Genomic DNA, 20,645 nt, shown 5'->3' on the forward strand with positions numbered 1-20,645 from the left:
GGCCGTGTTTTTTGAGCACTGTATGGCCGTGTTTTTTGAGCACTGTATGGCCGTGTTTTTTGAGCACTGTATGGCCGTGTTTTTTGAGCACTGTATGGCCGTGTTTTTTGAGCACTGTATGGCCGTGTTTTTTGAGCACTGTATGGCAGTGTTTTTTGAGCACTGTATGGCCGTGTTTTTTGAGCACTGTATGGCCGTGTTTTTTGAGCACTGTATGGCAGTGTTCTTTGGGCTCCGTATAGAAATAATATTTAGGGACACATTTAAAAATAACCCAAAACAAAAAATAGTGATAACTGAGATGACTGTGAGCAGCTGTGACCGATCCCAGAGAATCCGCACAGATCCCAATGATCTGGCTTTACATTGAGGCTTTGTGTTATGGTCTGAGGTTATACTTTTATTAGGTATGTTATATCTCATTATGGTTCATGGCATGTAACAAAAAGCGCAGGATCCTCTATGGACGGCTGGGTGCAGGGTACAGCGGGCACAGCTATAGGGCACCTTGTAGGATGCAGCGCTGCTTTCTGTGAAGCCGTGTCAGCAGTCAGAATGGTGTCTACTCCTGTCTGTGCCGCTTCTGTCAGACAGATCTCCCCAGAGTGACATACAAGCGAAAACTCCTCCTTGCCCACGGCACAGATGGGAAGATGCCAGGCCAGCCACCCTGCCCTTGACTGGAGTCTTAATCCATGCAGCAGAGATAAGTCAGGCGTGATCGTCAGCCCGAGGAAAGTGACTTCTCCACAGGCTGATACCAGTGATGCCACAGGGAGAGGGAGGGCGGCCGGGGGGCACAATGTACTGTGCATAGGCAGGAGGACAGACAGGCAGATACATGCACATGAAGAGTTATCTCGTTATCTATCTATAGATGGATGCTTATGCTTTATCTTTGTGTCTTTCCATATGTACACCTACTTATCTATATGTATACCTACTTATTTATATGTATACTTATTTATATGTATACTTATCTACATGTATACCTACTTATCTACCTATATACCTACTTATCTATATGTATACCTACTTATCAATGTTATGCCTACTTATCTACGTGTCTACCTATTTATCTATATGTACTGTATACCTACTTATCTATGGAATACCTACTTATCTACATGTATACCTGCTTATCTATGTGTATACCTACTTATCTACATGTATACATGCTTTTCTACGTGTATACTTGCTTTTTTACATGTATACCTGCTTTTTTAAGTGTATACCTGCTTATCAACGTGTATACCTGCTTATCTATGTATAGATGGATGGCTGGGTGAATGCTTAGATAGATGGATGGCTGGATCCTTTTCTATCTTCCATGACGACATCACGGAGCTGGTTGATGTTGGAGACCTTGTGCTCCTCCACCTTCCGTTTGAGGAGGCCCCACAGATGCCCCATAGGGTTTAGGTCTGGAGACGCTTGGTCAGTCCAGCACCTTTACGCTCAGATTCTTTGGCAAGGCAGTGGTTGTCTTGGAAGTGTTTGGGGTTGTTATGTTGGAATATGAATAATGCTCGGCTGCAGGATGTCACAGGACATGTCGGCATTTATGGTTCCCTCAATGATCTGTAGCCCCCACAACCGGCAGCACTCATGAAGCCCCAAACCATGACCTTTCACCACCATGCCTGACTGTAGGCAGGACACTCTTGTCCACTATCCATAGATATTATGTAGATAGACACAGATAATTAGCAAGATATATATTGGTACATAGATGGATATAGATGATTCTAGACCGCTCTGTACCAATAGATAGATGGATAGTTATCTGTATAATATTTATCAGCATATATAATTATATATACAGATGGTATCAATCCATCTACATCTATGTCTAGAATGATGTGTGTATTTATGGATAAATCGAGAGAAGGGATTGATAGCTATCGTTAGGCCATGAGCAAAGTGGATCTAAACATGCAGAAAGCCATTAGAAAGAAAGAAGGTTTATCTGCAGCTGATCGGCCATAATTGTGATGTCTCCCACATCCCCTGAACCTCTGTACGTCACGTCTGCTGCCCTGGTGCGTTTTGTTCCTTCCTTCTGGCCATCTTCCTGTTTTCCTCTCTCTCCTGCGGGTGCCATGTTGTCTCTCCGCTCTGCGAGCAGTAGGAGCCCTATATTTGCACAGAGGTCTCGCGCCGTCAACACACACAGTAATTAGCCGCATTGTACAATGATGTCTCATTAATCGACGCTACGTGTAATTAGACCGTCGCCTCTCCGTGTGCGGTTAGTGCCGGAACACAATATTTACCTCATAAATTACATGTTTCCGCCATTTCCTGTTAAACAAAATGAAGAATTGACTCTGATATTAATTGTTCAGACAGCTTGTCTGATACCTCATGACGTATACGACGTTCTCTGTATTTAGTCACAAGCCGTCATGATGGTCGCCATTGGAGACCATTCAGGAGAGTTGGACAGTGGTGGCCATATTGGCTGTTTCTCTACTGCCACACAGAAATGAGGGGATGTGAAAAGCCTAGAAGTATGAAGAATTAAAGATGTCACCTCTAGTATTATCAGAAATATTACAGCCACGCTCAAAATGGCGTAAGGGCCGTGGTTACGTCAATTTCAAGTAATGATCTGTCTGATTTACTCCATACAGGCCAACCCAACCAAAATGTCTGGGAGAATCGCCGAAAAAGTGCAGACCTCTACAGATCGATGGATGGATGGATGGTGAGATGGATGGATGTGCGGATGGATGGATGTGCACAAAGCTCGGTGGATAGATAGATGGATGGATGTGCGGATGGATGTGTGGATAGATGGATGGATGTGCAGATGGATAGATGTGCGGATAGAGGAATGGATGGATGGATGTGCGGATAGATAGATGAATGGATGGATGTGCAGATAGCTGGATGGCTGGATGGATGGATGAATGGATGGATGTGCGGATAGCTGGATGGATGGATGGATGGATGTGCGGATAGATAGATGAATGGATGGATGTGCAGATGGATGGATGGATGGATGGATGGATGGATGGATGTGCGGATAGCTGGATGGATGGATGGATGTGCGGATAGATAGATGAATGGATGGATGTGCAGATGGATGGATGGATGAATGGATGGATGTGCGGATAGCTGGATGGATGGATGTGCGGATAGATAGATGAATGGATGGATGTGCAGATAGATGGATGGATGGATGAATGGATGGATGTGCGGATAGATGGATGGATGGATGAATGGATGGATGTGCGGATAGCTGGATGGATGGATGTGCAGATAGATAGATGAATGGATGGATGTGCAGATGGATGGATGGATGGATGAATGGATGGATGTGCGGATAGCTGGATGGATGGATGGATGGATGTGTGGAAGCTGGATTGATGGATGTGTGGATGGATGGATGTGTGGATGGATGGATGTGTGGATAGCTGGATGGATGGATATGTGGATGGATGGATGTGTGGAAGCTGGATTGATGGATGTGTGGATGGATGGATGTGTGGATGGATGGATGTGTGGATGGATGGATGGATGGATGGATGTGCGGAAGCTGGATTGATGGATGTGTGGATGGATGGATGTGTGGATGGATGGATGGATGTGTGGAAGCTGGATTGATGGATGTGTGGATGGATGGATGTGTGGATGGATGGATGGATGGATGGATGTGCGGAAGCTGGATTGATGGATGTGTGGATAGCTGGATGGATGGATGGATGGATGTGTGGAAGCTGGATTGATGGATGTGTGGATGGATGGATGTGTGGATGGATGGATGGATGGATGGATGTGCGGAAGCTGGATTGATGGATGTGTGGATAGCTGGATGGATAGCTGGATGGATGGCTTGACAGATAGATGGATGACGAAAAGATGAATCGATGGACAGGAAGATGGATGGATAGGTGGCTAAATGGATGGCAGGGCAGAAATTTGGATGCATGGCCAGAAGGATGGATGGATAGATGGACAGGTGGATTAAGAGCGGATGCATGGATGGGCAAATGGTTGAGCAGATCAATAAATAGATGAGTGGAGAGATGGCCGGAAAGATGGAGGGATGAACAGATGGGAGGATAGATGGATGGGTGGTTGGACAAGTGGAATAAGAGTGGATGCATGGATGGGCAAATGGATGAGAAGATGTATACATGGATGAGTGGCGGAATAGCCGGAAAGATAGATGGATGGGTGTGCAGATGGATCTCCGGAGAGATAGAAGGATAGATGGATGGGTGGATAGGTGAGTGGATGAGCAGATGTATAAATAGATGATTTCAGGAATGGTTGGAAAGATGGATGGATCACCGGAAAAATGGATGGATGAACAGATGGGAGGATAGATGGATGGGTGAACGGATGATCATATGCATGGATGGATGGCAGGAAAGATGGATGGACAAATAGATGAGTAGATGCATGTGTGGGTGAGTGAATGGGTTTATGGTGAGCTGATGGATAAATGGATGAGAAAAGTTAGATGAATAGATCAAAACCAGAGTTGATGAATGGAGATTTCTGGCTCCTCTCAAAAAAAGTGGGTACAGATGCGTAAGGGGTGAAAATTGGGTGTGTAGTGTGCGGATCCCAGGCGCTGGTCATGGCCTATAGAGGGATGTCACCGAAGTGTAATAAATAATAATAATAACCTCCACACGGCGTGCACCGCTCTCCTCCACCAGATGACACTATAGAATGTTGCACGTATGGTTTAATAAATAAAAAATAATTCAGGAGCTTTATGCAAATCTGCACACGCCATTCCTGTTTTTCTTTGCAGACTATGTAGACACTCCCCATTGACAATGGAATGGTAACGCCCTGTTGTCAGTTTATAGATTTCATATTTCCAGTTGGAGTTACTGACCGTACCGTCGGTGTGCAGTTTATGAAAAGTTGTGTCGGTAGCGTTGTTCGGTGGAAATGTGGCTGATAGGTAACTGGTATGGGCAGCAGAAGTGGGTATATATGAGCAGGCGGGCACACGGGCTCATATCCTCCCCCTTTCTGAATTGAATGCTTATAATTTTGCAAACATTATATTATTTTCTGCCCCGGGAGCCCCTATAGCAAGATGATAACATGACGCCTTTGCTGAGTTTGTGTTTCACCAAGCGAGTGCTTACCCCCAGCAGGGTATTAGCAGGTACAGGTGGTGAGGGAACGCGGGCAGACTGTGAGGCCGCGCCATGGTATAGACCACAGTACCCTAGACTTGACTACCGGGAGCCAGTAATCGGCTTGGCTGAGCCGCTGGGTCATGTGACTCTGTGCCGCCACATGTTGACTGGATTAAGGCAGCACGAGGGTCATAAAGAGGCTTAATGGGGCGAGTATGAGCTGGCGGGGGTTCTGTTAACCCTTTGTTCTATACCAGAATTGAACTCATCATTGGGGTCACTGATTTGATGTGGTAGAGCTGAGTTTGATATATGGCACTATTGGAAGTGATATTCAAACAATAGGGGCGAGGTGAGGGGCTAGGTCTGATGTAGTAGAGCGGAGTCTGTCAATGTTTATCCATCTAGACAACTGTTTTAGCTCTACTATATAACCAGCTACAAACAGTTAATGCTTATTATAATAGTCTGATTAAGATTACCAATGGTACTACAATAGAGGACATTATTTGGGGAGGGTGGGGGTGAGGGGGATTCAGAATTTTGGATTACCCAGAATCCTCGTCTGTAATCTTTAAGTATGTCACATTCTCATTTTCCCACATTCCTAATAGGAAACTTCTTGCCTGGGCGTCACCTTTGATCGGTCTTGAACATAAGGGAAGAAAAGTGCCAGTGTTATAATATTTTCCAGATGAGTCATATGATTAATATAGTAAGCGCCTTAGAGGAGGTACCTGGTGCCTGACGCCTCAGATCTGCGGAAACCTTCCAGTGTCCCAGTTGAGATAAGACATTCATTCATTCATTCATTCATCCAACTATCCATCTATCCATCCATCCATCCATCCATCCATCCATCCATTCATTCATTAATTCATCCATTGATTGATTCATTAATTCATCCATTAATTCATTCATTCATTTATCCATCCATTCATTCATTCATCTATCCATTAATTAATGCATTCATCCATTTATTCATTCATCCATCCATTGATTCAATTATCCATCTATCCATCCATCCATTCATTCATTCATTCATTCATACATTGATTGATTCATCCAATAATTAATTAATTCATTCATTTATCCATCCATTCATTCGTCTATCCATTAATTAATGCATTCATCCATTTATTCATTCATCCATCCATTGACTTAATTATCCATCCATCCATCCATTCATTAGTTCAGTCATTTATTTATTTAGTCATTCATTCATTCATTCATCCATCCATTTGTTCATTCGCCCCGGAAATGGCCAAATATTCCCCCCCCCGTACCCTGCTGCACAAAGAAGATTACTACAACCCATTAAAATATATCACTTCTATATCAACAAACAAAACAAAAAAAGGGAGGGGGCAACACTCAATAGCAAATTTGAGCAAAGAACTGGTATATTTACCTGTCCATATGAACAGGTGCCCTCATTTGCTCTTGATCCAAATCTTTGCCACCTGTTCACATGGGCAGATGAATTCACCAGTTTGGGTTTTTTTGCATGGAATGGATAACCCACTTTGTTTTCACAGATTGATCTTGTATACAGTACTGTTCCCAATTTTTTTAGACAGTTGTGGAAAAAAATGCTATAATTTAATAATATTTAAAAAAATACAAGTGTTAATTGTTTGTTTTCAACATTTAACAATGTGAGCCAACAAAAGAGAAATCTAAATCCAATCAATATCTGGTGACCGCCCTTCGTCTTCATCAATTCTTCTAGGTACACTTGACATTTCTATACAGTTTTTGAAGGAATTTGATAGGAGGTTGTTCCAAAGATCTTGGAGACTTTGTGTCACCAGCTGATGTGGTCTCGGAGGATCTGGGATCAGAAGATCACAGCGTATTGTTAGTGCTCGCTCGTCATTTACCCTGAGTTGAAGCGTAATTAATTCCTTCCGGTACTGAAGAGGTGAAGGTCCATTTCTATTCTGCTATGATTAAACAGGTGACTGTAACCTCAGTTGCAGATACTTCCTTCTGCTATAAATATCTGCTCTTCAATCCTTCCTATGCCGGCTATAGCTCATACCTATGCTGTCCACGTGGAAGGAGCCAGTCTCTGGCGAAAGGTCAGGTGTAGCTTCAGTTGCAGCTGAGAAGTTCCTGCTGGAGTATTATTTGTTCTGTCTTTTCCCATCTTTTTGTTTGTCCTACCTCGTGTTGTCTTATTGCAGTGGTAGTCAGGAAGTGTTCAAGGCTGAGGAGGGCGTAGGCATGTGACGGTGCACGGGGGAAGGACCCGTCTAGGGACATTAGGGAGTGGAGGTATCAGCCTCAGGTGAGTGTTAGGAGGTGATTCCTCTCTCCCTAGCGCCAAGGTCCTCCATTGCATTGTTACCCTGGTGTTCCATCTGTGTTACCTTCTCGGACCTGGTGCAAGATCTGACCCCGGATCTTCTGTGTATGAGGTTCATGTGGATCCCAGACAGCTGGGTTGATGTGAGATAAGGGCTCCGCGGGGGCTGGATCATCACCTCCAGGACTCCTTGTTCTTCTTTATGCTGAAGGTAATGACATTGGATATTTGGGGTTGTTATTCTGTTGCAGAATACATTTGGGCCCAATGTGTTATGGAGGAATCGCTGCGATGCCACATTAACCAGTCAGATCTTTTTCACTTTATTTACCGGATTTTTTTGTTTTTTTTTTTAACCTTTCTATCATATTTTAGGCTTTGGTTTATATGAGGAAACCAGGTCTCATGTTATTCTGGGAGTTGTGTAGGAGGAGAGGCCTCGGCTCTGTCTCGCTGCTCGTTTGGCAGCCAAGTGTGTTGTTTGCGCAGATGGCGCCATCGTCTGTGTTGTCGTTTTTCTCTTTTACAGTTTGTCTTCTTGTGACGCGCTTCTTGCCTAGACACACAATCTGTTTGTTGCCCAGGCTTTTGGTTCTGTGCTTTTCCTGTTTTACCTGTTTTGCGAAATTCCCAGAATCTTTCATCTTTATCCAAGTGTCTTTTAGATTTCCACACGTCGCGTCATGCCTTCCGGCAAAAGAGGGTTATGTCGCCCGCTGGTTCCTCTTTCTGTCTTACAGACATGTCAATATCTCACTCTATAGACATTTAAAGGGACTGTCCTGTGTTGTAGACAACATTGGTCCTCCATATTGTTTTTATTTTTTCTCAGTGAAAATATACATTTTAAAGCCAGCGGTTGGTGTGACTAGTCCAGGAGGCAGGCAGCCAGTGGCTTCCTCCCTGCTCCACTGAGTGACAGGTCTCTCCCTATACATACACACAAGGAGAGACCTGTCACTCCAGGCGAGGAAGGCAGAGAGAAGTCACCGGGGAACATCCCACTGGACTAGTCATCCACACTGCTTTAAAATGTATGTTTTCTGTGGGATGCCAGCACGTTTCAAAGTAACATGTACCTGTCAGAAATGACGGAGTCGGGATCTGATGCTTGTAGTTCGGGACCCATAAATCAGCTGTCAGGATCACTATAAAGAATCAGTGTGTATTCTATTAATCTGTCAAATATCTACAGGAACTTTATTATAATGAGAAATTTCCGGAATGTTCTGTGGATTCGCTGTTCTACTAATGGAAGACACCAGAAGGGGCAAGATCACTAGTTCTGTAGAATGTCATGTATCTAGAAATGCATCGTCATGACAACCAGCATTAAACTATAATATCGTACTGCAGGGTAACCGTCACCGACTGCAGTGCACTGATGTACAGAAGTAGAAACTATCCATCCTATGCACCTGGGAGAGGAAATGCGGATGCAGCTTTCTTTCGTTTGTTCGTTCGTTCTTTTGCTTGTTCTTTCTTTCCTTCTTTCTGTCTTTTGCTCTCTTTCACACTTTCTTTTGCTCTTTCTTTCTCTATTTTTTGCTCTCTCCCTCTTTTCCTTCTTTCTCTCCCTTTCTCGCTCTCTCTCTCTCCCTTTTTCTTTCTCCCTTTCTCGCTTTCTCGCTTTCTTGCTTTCTCTTTCTCGGTTTCTCTCTGTCTTGCTTTCTCTCCCTTTCTCTCTCTTTCTCTCTTTCTCGCTCTCCTTTTCTCTCTTCCTTTCTCTTTCTCTCTCCCTTTCTCTTTTTTTTCTCCCTTTCTCTTTCCTATTTGTTCTCCCTTTCCCTCCGTCTCCCTTTCCCTCCGTCTCCCTTTCCCTCCGTCTCCCTTTCCCTCCGTCTCCCTTTCCCTCCGTCTCCCTTTCCCTCCGTCTCCCTTTCCCTCCGTCTCCCTTTCCCTCCGTCTCCCTTTCCCTCCGTCTCCCTTTCCCTCCGTCTCCCTTTCCCTCCGTCTCCCTTTCCCCCCCGTCTCCCTTTCCCCCCCGTCTCCCTTTCCCCCATCTCCCTTTCCCTCCGTCTCCCTTTCCCTCCGTCTCCCTTTCCCTCCGTCTCCCTTTCCCTCCGTCTCCCTTTCCCTCCGTCTCCCTTTCCCTCCGTCTCCCTTTCCCTCCGTCTCCCTTTCCCTCCGTCTCCCTTTCCCTCCGTCTCCCTTTCCCTCCGTCTCTCTTTCCCTCCGTCTCCCTTTCCCTCCGTCTCCCTTTCCCTCCGTCTCCCTTTCCCTCCGTCTCCCTTTCCCTCCGTCTCCCTTTCTCTCTCCCTTGCTCTCTCCCTTGCTCTCTCCCTTTTTCTCTCTCCCTTTTTCTCTCTCCCTTTCTCTCTTTTTGTTCATCGCATATCTATGTACTGTATGTACCTAGTGAAGTTGTGGGACGGGGGCCCATGATAGAGGTGACCTACAACCCTTCTCCCATGAGCCCCACCTGACCCACATGGTCTGTTGCTGCCAGATATTTCCATCCGAGATAATAACACGTCACCGCCATCCCTGGGGGTACAGTATTGTTGGGCATATAAGTCTGTCTATATGGGCATGCAGCAATGAGGTAACGATAGTGGGTGCAGGAGTTATCGTACCAGGGCTCTGGAGCCTAGGGGGGCCCAAAAGGAACCATTAGCCTGTATGAAAGGACCTGTGATAGTTGGCGGTCCTGTTGGAGATTTTGATGGATCCTACTGACATTCCCCTTTCCCTTTTACAGTCCTAATCTAGTCACTTGATAATGTCCATCTCAATGGCTCGGGGGGTGTATCATCCATGAGATGGACCAGGAGCCCCTTTTACCCGTGCACCTCCATAGCATATTCTCCAGTGCGGGGACTCGGAGTGCCACCTTTTATAACTTGGTTATTTCACCTTTTCCTTTCTGGATGGTTTTCTTCTCGGGGAATATTGTAGCTTTCTGTGGTCCACGTGTTCCAGCTTTCTATGAATGGGAAGAATGGGAGCGATTACAGATGTCGGGCTGCAATTTATGTAACATTGATGCCTGGAAGTGAGAAGTGTAGAGAGAAAAATGTTATGAGGGCGAACGAAGCCTAATTATAGACACGCAATGGTTTCCTATTGAAAAGCATCCGATACGGCACAATATGCAGAGTCAGCGGATTATACAGCATCCGCAATGTATACTCTGCTTATTAACCCTTTACAGACAGGGCGGTGTACCAATTACAGCTGCTCCCCGCTCTACAGCCCCAGGAACAGGCCTGGTTACACCCCTTGTCCAGTTGTCACATTAGTTAAGCGGAAGTACTCATCGAACAGCGAAAGTGAAGGGAGACCCTGTGTCTAGGGAAGGGGGAGATGATGACCCCTGACAGCTTGCACTCAGGATCTGTAGGGAGTTAGAGCTATCACCAGCACAGACTAGAAGGAATTGAGCTTATTTAAGGACGCAAAGATAAATACTGATGAAAACAGCTGAAAGGGTGATGAACTCTTCAGGGTCCTAAAGTGATAAACCCCAAGCAGAGGAGATACATAAGATATAATATACACCAAGCAGGAATAATAGGTCAGGGAGCAGTTGGTGCAGCTAACCTCTGCGACCTTCTATAGCCGGATACCACAGGACTGTCTGTCATCCGTGACACCAGTGCAATAGTGGCCGCCATGTACGCTGACACCCCGTCTTTTCAAGATAGATCAGTGTATATTAGGAAACTAGTAAGGCCGTCTAAACTACTGCCTAATGCTCCTCGCATCTATTTTAGGTTACAGATTCAACTTTCCAATTTTGTTGCGACTGGTCCACCATCCAATGATATGGGATTTGTGGCGCCTGCTTAGTTACCCACAGGGAATGAGAATAATTGGGCTCGCTGATTACAAGCACTGATCATTTTTTTCACCCCAACAGCTCTCTCCATTGTAAAATAGATGCACACTCAGACAAATTGAGCATGCATGTGTATGATGAGGGAATCTGGACCGATACTTATGTCACATATGCCCCACCCATTTACACAGGCCACATCCCTAAAATAATGCATATGTCCCCCTTCAGCAAACCTAGTGAAACGAGATTAGGCTCCAAAATCAATACAGACCCCTGAAACAAAGAGTCTTCAGATTAGACCACTGTAAAACCAAAACTAACAGAGACCCAAAGACAAGATCTCCAATAAAATAATAGAGACCTCCAGACCAGACCCCCTAAACTAATGGAGACCTTCAGACCAGTCCCTCCTAAATTTAGAGACCTGAAGACCGAAACCCCTGATTTTTTTTTTTAGATCCCCAAGCCAGTCCTTTCTAAGCTAGAAGAAACCTCCAGACCAGACCCCCTGAACTATTGGATTCTCTAGACCAGACCTCTCTAAACTATTAGACTCTAGACCAGACCCACAAAACTAATAGAGAACCTCAGACCAAGTCCATTCTAAATTGAGACCTTCAGACAAAAGTCCACCCTATAATAAGAGACCTTCAGACCAGACCCTTGAATTATTAAATCCTAGACCCCAGACCAGTTCCCCTAAATTAAGAGACCGGAATACCAAAATCACTGATTTATTAGATCCCCAAACCAGTCCTTTCTAAGCTATAAGGAAACCCCAGACCAGACCCTCTAAAATAATGGACTCCAGACCAGATCCCCTGTACTATTGGACTCTCCAGAGCAGACCCCTTTAAACTATTAGACTCCAGACCAAACCCACGAAACTAATAGAAAATGAGACCTTCAGACCAGACCCCCTAAACTATCTACCGCAGATCACACTCTCTAAATTAATACTCCATTCCAGAGCCCCAAAACTAAGAGACCTTCAGACCAGACCCCCTAAACTATTAGACCTTCAGATCAGCCCCCTGCTAAACTAAGAAACCGCAAAGGCTAAATATTTCTAAACTAAGAGACCCTCATACTAGCCTTCTCCTAAATTAATAGAGACCCTCCAGACTAAACCCCTAGAACCACTAAACTATTAAAGAACCCCCAAATCAGCCACCTTAAACTAATAGACCCCCATATTAGACTCTGAAATTCTCTGGAGTAGAGGGGACTTCATTAAGATGAGTATGTGCCGCAACCATATCTTATTTTTTCTACCATGAATTCAGGAGGTCCCCCATTTAGTTTTTTTCCCCCCTCTCCCAGCATGTGTATATATACCGTATATATCTGTAGTAATATAAATGACCACATATGTCACCTTTTTGTGTTTCGCTGGTCAGCAAGACCGAGTGAAAGATAAATCTATGGCCAGAGGCGGATGAAGGCGCTTGTCTCTCTATTAATCTCTCGGCTGAGATGGTCAACATAACTCAAGAGCCAAATAGGCCACATCTAGAGCTGACTTCCCATTATCTCCACTATGGATACAGAACCCCCAAGACCATAAATTAGCATGATGGGTTTTGCTTTCCGATGGGTGGCCTTCATGATCAGAAGAAATGGGAGTGGGAGGGCGGCTAATCCTCTGCAGTCTCCACCTCGTTGGCCGGGAATCCTCCTCTCTACTTTATGGTCTACATTTCCTTGACATCTCCCAACCTTTGTCATGGAAGGCCACCTCTGCATGGCTACTAGCTCCTGATATTAAAGTGTCAGTCCATGATGGATGACGGCATGTCATTAGAGGTTATGGGATGGCTATTGATTTTTATTTTTTTACATTTTAGAAATGTCCTCAAGGCAACCTTTACCTGGCAACTAATGCTAATGCCATAACATGGGCTAATAGATCCTACTAATCACAGAAATGGGGGTGTTGGGTGCATATGGGCCAGGTTGGGTGCATATGGGCCAGGTTGGGTGCGGGAGTTTGGAGCAGGATTAGGAGCTGAGCCCACTTCATACACAATCGGTGCCGACTGTGTTATACAGCCAGCACATGCCTCCAACAGCAGCAACCAGAGCTAGCTTTGTTAATGCTGTTTAACCATCTAGCTGCCGCTATGAATCTGCTTTGAAATGGTGAGAAGATCTGTTTTGCAAAAACAATCTTGGGGTACCATTTGGTTTATCATGTCATCCAGAGGCCTAATAAAGATCCTTGTTGCCACCATATTGGTGCTCCATTGAGTCCTAGGAAATCATTATTTTTATTACATAATGCAATATACAATCATGTCCAAAAGTGTTGACACCCTTAACATTGTTCCAGAAAGTATTCCTCCCAGAAAGTTATTGCAATTACACGTTTTCTTATCCATCTGTTTATTTCCTTTGTGTGTATTGGAACAACACACAAAAAAAGGGAAAAAAGGCATATTCGCCATTAGTTTCACACAAAACCCCAAAAATGGGCTGGACAAAATTGTCGAGACCTTTCCAAAATTGTGGATAAACAACTTTGTTTCAAGCCTGTGATGCTCAATCATACTCAACTGTGGCAAGTAACAGGTGTGGGCAATATGAAAATCACACCTGAAACCAGATAAAAAGGGGAGAAGTTGACTAAATCTTTGCATTGTGTGTCTGTGTGTGCCACACTAAGCATGGAGAACAGAAAGAGGAGAAGAGAACTATGTGAGAACTTGAGAACTGAAATTGTTGAAAAATATCAACAATCTCAAAGTAACAGGTCCATGTCCAGAGATATTGATGCTCCTTACTACCATGCTCGGGTGCTCGGTGCTTGTTAAGAGCAGTTGGATGCTCGGACGGGTGCAACTCAAGTATTGCGTATCATGGAAGATCTTCCAGAAAAATTCTCAAGTTTCCCTTTGACATTCATTATACTCAATACATAAGTCGTGCTCATCTGAGCACCTGACTTCTGATTATGAGTACCAAGCACCCGAGCATGGTAGTGCTCGCTCATCACTAGTTACGAGTACTGAGCACCTGAGCATGGTAGTGCTCGCTCATCACTAGTTACGAGTACTGAGCACCTGAGCATGGTAGTGCCCACTCTTGACTAGTTACGAGTACTGAGCACCTGAGCATGGTAGTGCCCGCTCTTGACTAGTTACGAGTACTGAGCACCTGAGCATGGTAGTGCCCGCTCATCACTAGTTACGAGTACCTGAGCATGGTAGTGCCCGCTCATCACTAGTTACGAGTACTGAGCACTTGAGCATGGTAGTGCCCGCTCATCACTAGTTGCGAGTACTGAGCACCCGAGCATGGTAGTGCCCGCTCATCACTAGTTACGAGTACTGAGCACTCGAGCATGGTAGTGCCCGCTCATCACTAGTTACGAGTACCTGAGCATGGTAGTGCCCGCTCATCACTAGTTACGAGTACTGAGCACCTGAGCATGGTAGTGCCCGCTCATCACTAGTTACGAGTACTGAGCATGGCAGTGCCCACTCATCACTAGTTACGAGTACTGAGCACTTGAGCATGGTAGTGCCCGCTCATCACTAGTTGCGAGTACTGAGCACCCGAGCATGGTAGTGCCCGCTCATCACTAGTTACGAGTACTGAGCACTCGAGCATGGTAGTGCCCGCTCATCACTAGTTACGAGTACCTGAGCATGGTAGTGCCCGCTCATCACTAGTTACGAGTACTGAGCACCTGAGCATGGTAGTGCCCGCTCATCACTAGTTACGAGTACTGAGCACCCGAGCATGGTAGTGCCCGCTCATCACTAGTTACGAGTACTGAGCACTCGAGCATGGTAGTGCCCGCTCATCACTAGTTACGAGTACTGAGCACCCGAGTATGGTAGTGCCCGCTCATCACTAGTTACGAGTACTGAGCACCTGAGCATGGTAGTGCCCACTCATCACTAGTTGCGAGTACTGAGCACCCGAGCATGGTAGTGCCCGCTCATCACTAGTTACGAGTACTGAGCACCCAAGTATGGTAGTGCCCGCTTATCACTAGTTACGAGTACTGAGCACCTGAGCATGGTAGTGCCCACTCATCACTAGTTGCGAGTACTGAGCACCCGAGCATGGTAGTGCCCACTCATCACTAGTTACGAGTACCGAGCACCCGAGCATGGTAGTGCCCGCTCATCACTAGTTACGAGTACTGAGCACCCGAGCATGGTAGTGCCCGCTCATCACTAGTTACGAGTACTGAGCACCCGAGCATGGTAGTGCCCGCTCATCACTAGTTACGAGTACAGAGCACCTGAGCATGATAGTGCCCACTTATCACTAATAGTGATACATTACAACCCCTTCAGACTCCAAGATGGTGGCATAATTATTTCCTCATTCCATGTAAGGGTCGATATAAAACATGAAGCACGGCACACAGCATTTCCCGTGGGATTCCAGCCTCGCTATTGTCCTGTCAGCGCAGACCTGGCTGCTCTCTTGTTGAAGAGATTTACTGTCCTTTCTGGAACCGAACATAGACTGTGATGTACGGCACTGACGACGCATCCATCATCAGTGCAGCTCCCACAGCTCCAGCAGGAATACCCGCCACAAGACATACATCGCCTTTTATTACCAGCACCTTCCAAAGTGCTAGAGTCTTGACAAGCCAAGATCATGACGCATTGATAAAGATATTGGAGAAGGTTTATTAAACAGTACAGCGGGCACAATGCAGTCAGGCGGGTAACGTTCTGACATTCAGCAAACCCAGACTCGTCCATCAGTCACAGAGCACTGTAATCCGTCACTGCACAGAGTACGTTTCCTCCAGAGTCCAGTGGTAGTGGCTTACACTGCTCCATCCGACGCTCGGCATTGTACTTGGTGATGCATGGCTCGGCATTGTACTTGGTGATGTACGGCTCGGCATTGTCCTTGGTGATGTACGGCTCGGCATTGTGCTTGGTGATGTACGGCTCGGCATTGTGCTTGGTGATGTATGGCTCAGCATTGTGCTTGATGATGTACGGCTCGGCATTGTGCTTGATGATGTACGGCTCGGCATTGTGCTTGGTGATGTACGGCTCGGCATTGTGCTTGCTGATGTACGGCTCGGCATTGTGCTTGGTGATGTACGGCTCGGCATTGTGCTTGGTGATGTACGGCTCGGCATTGTGCTTGGTGATGTACGGCTCGGCATTGTGCTTGCTGATGTACGGCTCGGCATTGTGCTTGATGATGTACGGCTCGGCAGTGTGCTTGGTGATGTACGGCTCGGCATTGTGCTTGCTGATGTACGGCTCTGTATTGTGCTTGGTGATGTACGGCTCGGCATTGTGCTTGGTGATGTACGGCTCGGCATTGTGCTTGCTGATATACGGCTCGGCATTGTGCTTGATGTATGGCTCAGCATTGTGCTTGGTGATGTATGGCTCGGCATTGTGCTTGGTGATGTACGGCTCGGCATTGTGCTTGGTGATGTACGGCTCGGCATTGTGCTTGGTGATGTACGGCTCGGCATTGTGCTTGATGATGTACGGCTCGGCATTGTGCTTGATGATGTACGGCTCGGCAGTGTGCTTGGTGATGTACGGCTCGGCATTGTGCTTGCTGATGTACGGCTCTGTATTGTGCTTGGTGATGTACGGCTCGGCATTGTGCTTGGTGATGTACGGCTCGGCATTGTGCTTGCTGATGTACGGCTCGGCATTGTGCTTGCTGATATACGGCTCGGCATTGTGCTTGATGTATGGCTCAGCATTGTGCTTGGTGATGTATGGCTCGGCATTGTGCTTGGTGATGTACGGCTCGGCATTGTGCTTGGTGATGTACGGCTCGGCATTGTGCTTGGTGATGTACGGCTCGGCATTGTGCTTGGTGATGTACGGCTCGGCATTGTGCTTGGTGATGTATGGCTCGGCATTGTGCTTGGTGATGTATGGCTCGGCATTGTGCTTGGTGATGTACGGCTCGGCATTGTGCTTGGTGATGTACGGCTCGGCATTGTGCTTGGTGATGTATGGCTCGGCATTGTGCTTGGTGATGTACGGCTCGGCATTGTGCTTGGTGATGTACGGCTCGGCATTGTGCTTGGTGATGTACGGCTCGGCAGTGTGCTTGGTGATGTACGGCTCGGCATTGTGCTTGGTGATGTACGGCTCGGCATTGTGCTTGGTGATGTACGGCTCGGCATTGTGCTTGGTGATGTATGGCTCGGCTTTGTGTTTGGTGATGTACGGCTGCTGCAGCTGCTCGGCGATGAAGCTCCCGGCAGGGGCAGTGTTTGTGCTGATGATGACCAGAGGAGGTTTGGAGTCAGCAGAGCCCTGGGGACTTTTATGCCCTATGATCCTTTTATTCCCTTGGCTGCATACATCTCCAGCACGCCATGGCAGCCATAGTATGTGGGCGCAGTGTTGTAGCTTGCAGGTCTTGAGTATAGTTTGAACTATTTCATCTCCATAGATTTCAGATTCCATTCCTCCCTGGGATTTCACAATAAAATAAATATTGACTCGTTTTGCCTCTGTACTGATACTGGTACTGATTTGGAGGCCATAAAAGCATTTAAAGGATTAATTTTAATGGAGTAAGAGTTGCTACCATAGTGCCAGCACTGGCGCCATTGTGGGCAGGGGATGAGAGTGGGGCCCAGTTTTTTTTATTATTAATTTACCCAGGCCCCTGACAACATCATTTCTTGTAGTTCTTTAATGAATGACCCTAAAGGTGAAATCCTCCAGATCTGATGGGGTTCTGCCTCCCATTTGTCCGCATTATGGAAGGATATTCATAGGTCCAATAGTAGCCACAGGTGCGACTTCTCTTCTACCTTTTAATTTCATGACTATATTTCCTCATCAGAAGTTTAAAGATACAATTTTTCAGATTGGTGAGGTGGCCCAAAGAAGGAGGACCAGCCCTAGTCTGTTCAGGAGAAGCGCTGCCAGTGGCTGTTCACCTGGCAGTAATCATAAGTCCAGGTGGGAATCAATTTTGAAGGTTCTGAGCAGTCTTCATTAAAAAGGACCTGTAACTTCCAATTTTTTTAATGAGGCCTAGATGCCGCTGTTCTCCTGAATCCGGTGATGTTTTTCTTTTGTTCCTGCGCCTCTTGGTTCCTGAGATCTGGCCCCTTCTTTTCTGTATAGAGATCTGGTCTTGTTGACCAAGTGGGCATGGTCCTCACCTCTACTCTGTGGGCGTGTTAGACAAGAAGGCGTGGTTCTCGTTAAGTCTAGATTTACATACAAGGAGGAAGGGGCCATATCTCCGGAACGGAGAGGCGCAGGAACGAAAGAAAAATATCGCCAGATTCAGGAGAACAGCGGCATTTACACCAGGTACAAAAATTACATGTTTGTGACAAGTGACAGATCCTCTTCATGTGGTCTGTGGGACATCATTGTCAGTAGTCATCAGTGCTTAATCTGTTTGGATGCAGCTAAAACTTACCATCCCTAACTTAGATGCCCCTTACTGATGGAATATTAGTCATGAAGCCTCCCAGGCCATATGTACAAAACCTAATTTCCTTTCTTTTATTCTAGATACATCTTCCAACTACATCCGACAACTAGAGACCAAAGTGAAGCTCCTCGAAGACGACAATAAACTCCTGTCACAGGTAAGAAATAAAACGATACAAAATTCACATTAGGACGTGGACTTCTTACTTGTTATCAATTTGTAACAATGAGACCGAAGCATTAATCCATGCGTCATCGCTTATAGGGATTACTTTAATTAAAGCTGTATAAATTGATTTTCCTCGCTGTGTCTCATCTAATTTCTTTAGATAATTTTGAGATAAGAGCCCTTGTAATTGTTTGAGTAATTGCTTTTAAATGGCGATTCGTGCTGAAGATTTTCTTACAAATGTCGAAAGGTCTTAAGATATAGCACTGCTTCTTCTGTGTCAGTAGCCATTCTCAGGGACTGCTACTCAACTCCAATTGAAGTGAATGTGATCTGAGCTGCAGTACTGCGAACATCCACTACACTGTGTATTGAGCTGTGCTGTTCCAGCACTGTACACAGGTTACTCCCGAATGCTGATGGCTGGAACAGCACTGTACAGAGTTTACCCCCGAATGCTGCAGGACTTGCTATCAGCTGATTGATGGCTGTGCTGTTCCAGCACTGTACAGAGGTTACCCCCGAATGCTGCAGGACCTGCTATCAGCTGATTGATGGCTGTGCTGTTCCAGCACTGTACAGAGGTTACCCCCGAATGCTGTACGATCTGCTATCAGCTGATCAATAGCTGTGCTGTGTCCAGCACTGTACACAGGTTACCCCCGAATGCGGCAAGATCTGCTATCAGCTGATCGATGGCTGTGCTGTTCCAGCACTGTTCACCGGTTACTCCCGAATGCTGTACGATCTGCTATCAGCTGATCGATAGCTGTGCTGTTCCAGCACTGTACACAGGTTACTCCCGAATGCTGTACGATCTGCTATCAGCTGATCGATAGCTGTGCTGTTCCAGCACTGTACACAGGCTACTCGTGAATCAGCTGATCGATGAGGGTATTGTGTGTCAGATACTCATGACCTATAATGTACCATACATACACTATGGGCAGCTGTAATGCTGTTTCTTAATGAAAGCAGACAGGTTTATCAAATCAAACGCAATTTTTTTTAAAGGGGTTGCCCACTTTTGTGGACATTTTTTTTTTTTAATTTGATGCATATATCTGCAATGTAAAATCATCTTTACAGTTGGGTGTAATTAAAAAAAAATTTAAAAAACCTGCAAAATCCAAATTTGATGGGTTTTTTTGTGGTCATTAATCCACATAAGAGCTCAGAAGAAGACAGATAGGAGTCACAAGCTCTCCGTCAGTCACGCGAAACGACCTGCAGTTAGCAATAGACAGTGCAATACAGGGGCCATATATGGCAAAAAGTAATATTTTTTTAAAGAAATCCAATTTTACAATTCTAATTTAATAATTTTTAGCCCCAAAAACATGCATTTAAGTAATAAGGAAAAAAAGTCCTAAAAGGCGGACAACTACACAGGAGATCATAAGCATGTCATGTACACCCTATGAAGGGGTTAATCGTGATTCTTTTGTCTGGCCTGTTTTGCCGCAGCCGGCGGCATTATTGACTTAATAATTAGATAAATGGTGGCGCACCGTAATGATCCGGATGATGTTGTGGTTCATTAGGGCCGCGGCGTGGAGCACAGCGGGAGCGCCTGCCATATTTCATACAGTTATCAGGAGCGGATCTCTGATTATTGATGCCTCTCTTTATAGACTGTAGTAGGGTCACCGAGGTGGACAGATAATTAACCAGTGCTCCCAGCTGCCTCCAGTAAGGATTATATTTGACTGGGAAAGGTTTGTGCTCCTCCTTTTGAGAAACGGGGTAATTAAATCATAAATGGCCCAAACAGTGGATCTTAATGTTTTACATTAACCGGCTTGTGTCATGTCTTGTGGCGCCAGCCTCATAAAGCGATCCATCATGTCCG

At 45.7% G+C, this 20,645-nt stretch overlaps 1 protein-coding gene across 1 annotated transcript in view; it reads left to right on the top strand.

Annotated features, from left to right (window-relative positions):
- CCDC85C (coiled-coil domain containing 85C) overlaps positions 1-20,645 on the top strand; it is a 125,351-nt gene that overhangs the window by 65,431 nt on the left and 39,275 nt on the right. The window contains exon 2 of the mRNA XM_075329659.1: positions 18,706-18,782. Coding sequence (XP_075185774.1) covers positions 18,706-18,782 — 77 coding nt within the window. The remainder of the gene's footprint in view (positions 1-18,705; positions 18,783-20,645) is intronic.

The sequence above is a fragment of the Anomaloglossus baeobatrachus genome, chromosome 12 (assembly GCF_048569485.1).
Source record: "Anomaloglossus baeobatrachus isolate aAnoBae1 chromosome 12, aAnoBae1.hap1, whole genome shotgun sequence".
NCBI lineage: Eukaryota > Metazoa > Chordata > Amphibia > Anura > Aromobatidae > Anomaloglossus > Anomaloglossus baeobatrachus.